Here is a 3422-nt window from a genome sequence, read left to right on the forward strand (position 1 = left end):
CATACGAGGTAACGCCACTCCCCCCAAGTCCTCCAATAAAACAGTATAAAGATCCTTTGGGATCGCCTCAAATAAAACCAAGTCTTGTGTAGCAGAATTAGCAAGCCAATTGGCCGCGCGATTAGCTTCTTTAAAGCAATGAGATACTACCACTTCCCACTCTCGTTGGGCAATTAAGGCTTGGCATCTACGAATAATATGTATAAAAGGAGAGTTGGCTGGAACTTCATCCACCAACATTCTAACTACTACCTCCGAGTCTAAGGAAAGTAGGACCTTCCTGTGACCAAACGGTCATTTTACTCATTTACAACTTTCACATATTTCATTACCTCATGACTATCACGGATATTTATATAAACATAGTAATGATTATATATGATTCCAAACTTTATTATAACCTTCAATTATACACAATTTACCTATTTAAAAAAGTGAAGTACAACATTAACGCCTAGTATCACCTCCAAAATATAACACCCGTAAAAAAATTGATAAGTTATTCGTATAATTTATTATTTCATGTCTTCATAAAAAAATTATTTTATTTAAAAGGAGCCTCTTAGATTACGACCTTATCCACAATAGAAAATGAGCTTTTTGTATTATTAATAATTAATTTTTTTCTTTTATTCTCTGTTCACCACTACTATAAATACACAACCTTTTAACACCTCCATTCATTCATTCATTCACAACACTTCAATCATTCATCATCCAATATTTTGCAAATTTCGTATTTTGAGAATTTTTCATTCATTTTAATTTGGTAAGAGAAAATGTTGGCAATATTCAACAAAGGTTTGGTGGATCCACCAAAGGAGCTCAACAGCCCGGCTTCACACCCATCCGGGTCGGGTAACAAACCCAAATACCCTCAAGAAATTGTTAGGATGTTTCAACAATCTTATCCCCAAAATGCCCCTCTTTCTATTGGTTTTGGTGATTCTGCTTTTCTTGCTTATTCCTCTTCCAAAGGCCCACAACTTCACCAACAAAGGTACTCATTTCACCATAATTTGTTCCGCGATCATTAATTAATAGTCACGTAGATAGTGTAATTTGACCCTTAACATGACAAATTAAACTAACAACTAATAAATGGGGACATAGTAGTCTTGTACCAATATTGATTGAATGGTATATTTTTGGTATTATTATTTTTACACCTAATATTAAAAAGTAATGTGAATTTATTTTATGATGAGCAGGATTTTTTGCGGCATGGACAACATGTATTGCATTTTCTTCGGAAATTTGAATAACTTGAACACGTTGATCAAGCAATATGGTCTAGGCAAGGCTACCAATGAAGCAATGTTTGTCATTGAAGCTTATCGGACCCTCCGAGACCGCGGCCCGTACCCGGCTGATCAAGTTCTTAAGGATCTTGAAGGTTGCTTTGGGTTTGTTATCTATGATGGAAATGCTGGAACTGTTTTTACGGCTTTGGTAATTACTTAATTAATTATGAATTAATACCTTAGTTAAAAATGTTTAAATTAATTACTTTTTGATAAATTTAAAGGAAATTTGGCTGATAGTTGTTTGATGATGTGTTGAAAAAACAGGGGGCAGATCAAAGAGTGAAACTTTATTGGGGAATTGCTGCTGATGAATCTGTGGTTATTTCTGACAATTTGGATGTTATTAAAGCAAGTTGTGCTAAATCTTTTGCACCTTTTCCATCTGGTAGGTTTCAAGTTTGGCTTTTATAACTAAATTTCTATTTTAAGTAATGTCCACCGAGGCCGGTTCAAGCTGAGACCGACCCGATTTGACCTGATCCACAAATTTGGTTAACCATAAAAATATGATACGCCTAACAATTAGGATGGCCTAGTCCAATGGTCACCACTAACTGACTCACCACTAAACTTTAATATTGATGGGACCTCAACTTTTTGTTAATAGGGTGACAATTAATTATGGGATAAAATAATCTTATTTAAACTTTTCATTTTATTGTGACTTGTCCTTGAGACTCTTACACACAATGACACGAGTATAAAATGTGCTCTTGAACACTCGAAATTACTTGTCCATGATTGTAACATATACATATGATTTTGCAGGGTGTATGTACCATAGTGAAGTAGGGCTAATGAGTTTCGAGCATCCGAAGAACAAAATGAAGGCAATGCCAAGAATAGACAGTGAAGGGGCAATGTGTGGAGCTAACTTTAAGGTGGATATCAGCTCCAAGAAAGCCACTATGCCTAGAGTTGGAAGTGAAGCTAATTGGGCATTATCTGGTTCCCAAGCTTGAATTATCATCACTAATTTAAGCCTTTTTCGTCGCTAATCTTGTCGATTTTGGGGTCTAATTATACAATTAAGTCGTCCATTTTCCATGTTTATTTTGATTTGTTTGAGCATTCCTCATAGTTTATGTATTTAGGGATTTATTTTGTGTTAGATCGTATCCCCACTCTTCATGAGGGTAAAATGTACCCTTATATGTACAGTTTACTTTGAGTTGTGTTTAATTTATGGTAAAGGAAACCTTCCTAATGTCTTCCAACTTTTTAAAATAGAAGTCCAAATCATCTTTAATTATGAACCTATCTTGGTATGATCTCTGATTACAATGGTATCAGATATTCGTCTATTTGAAATTTATATATAGTCACAATGATGTCACATACACACATATAAGTGATACAAGGAATTTATTTTGACACACCCTTATATGAGAAAAGCATAAAAAATTGTACTCTCACATAGATGTGTGCTAAAATCATTTCCCGTGATACAACTATACTTCCACGCAACGTCACCTATCAATGCCAAATACTGGAAATAACAAGTGTGCAAGTTTTTTATTTTATTTTTTTTAAAAATAAAAAATTGGTGAGATCTGATCGGATAATATTGCCTATATTATAAATTCTGACTGACGTTAAAATTCTTATTCAAATTGCAAAAAAGGTTGTAATTCAATTGTTTATGCAAGAAGATTAATGATTAGGTTAGCCATGAATGTAATACCATATCCTTATCACAAAAGCAAACTTAAAATCGAATCTTCACCAATCACCTCACATAAGACACAAAACTAGAACTAATGACCCTGTACCAAAATTGAACGGACTCAATCAAAGTACTAAACATATACTTTGTATATCTGAATCATACACTAAGGACCTGTTTTATTCGGCTTATTTTCAGTTCAGTTCAGTTCAGCTCCAATAAATTCAGTTTAGTTCGGTTCACTTCTTATCTTAATTTTCTTCTCTCATAAAATATTCAGTTCAGTTCAAAAGTTCAGTTTAGTTCAATTCAGCTCAGTTCAGTCAATCAAAACAGGCCCTTAAATTAGTTTAATTGAAACTAACTTGCACAATCCAACTCAAAATAGAGAATGATTGAAATTAACTCAAATAAAAAGAAATGATTCCGTCCATCTCATAATAAACTAA

The 3422-nt window shown here is 33.7% G+C and overlaps 1 protein-coding gene across 1 annotated transcript; it reads left to right on the forward strand.

The window, feature by feature from the left end:
- Nucleotides 1–696: 696 nt before the first annotated feature.
- LOC145577412 (stem-specific protein TSJT1-like) lies at nt 697–2514 on the forward strand. Its single transcript, XM_081634832.1, has 4 exons — nt 697–1000; nt 1212–1452; nt 1572–1692; nt 2076–2514. Exons 1-4 carry the CDS (start codon nt 780–782, stop codon nt 2267–2269), a joined length of 777 nt encoding a protein of 258 aa, XP_081490958.1. The 5' UTR covers nt 697–779; the 3' UTR covers nt 2270–2514.
- The last annotated feature ends 908 nt before the right edge of the window (nt 2515–3422 follow it).

This window comes from Chenopodium album, chromosome 14, assembly GCF_948465745.1.
Source record: "Chenopodium album chromosome 14, dcCheAlbu1.1, whole genome shotgun sequence".
NCBI classification, from domain to species: domain Eukaryota; kingdom Viridiplantae; phylum Streptophyta; class Magnoliopsida; order Caryophyllales; family Amaranthaceae; genus Chenopodium; species Chenopodium album.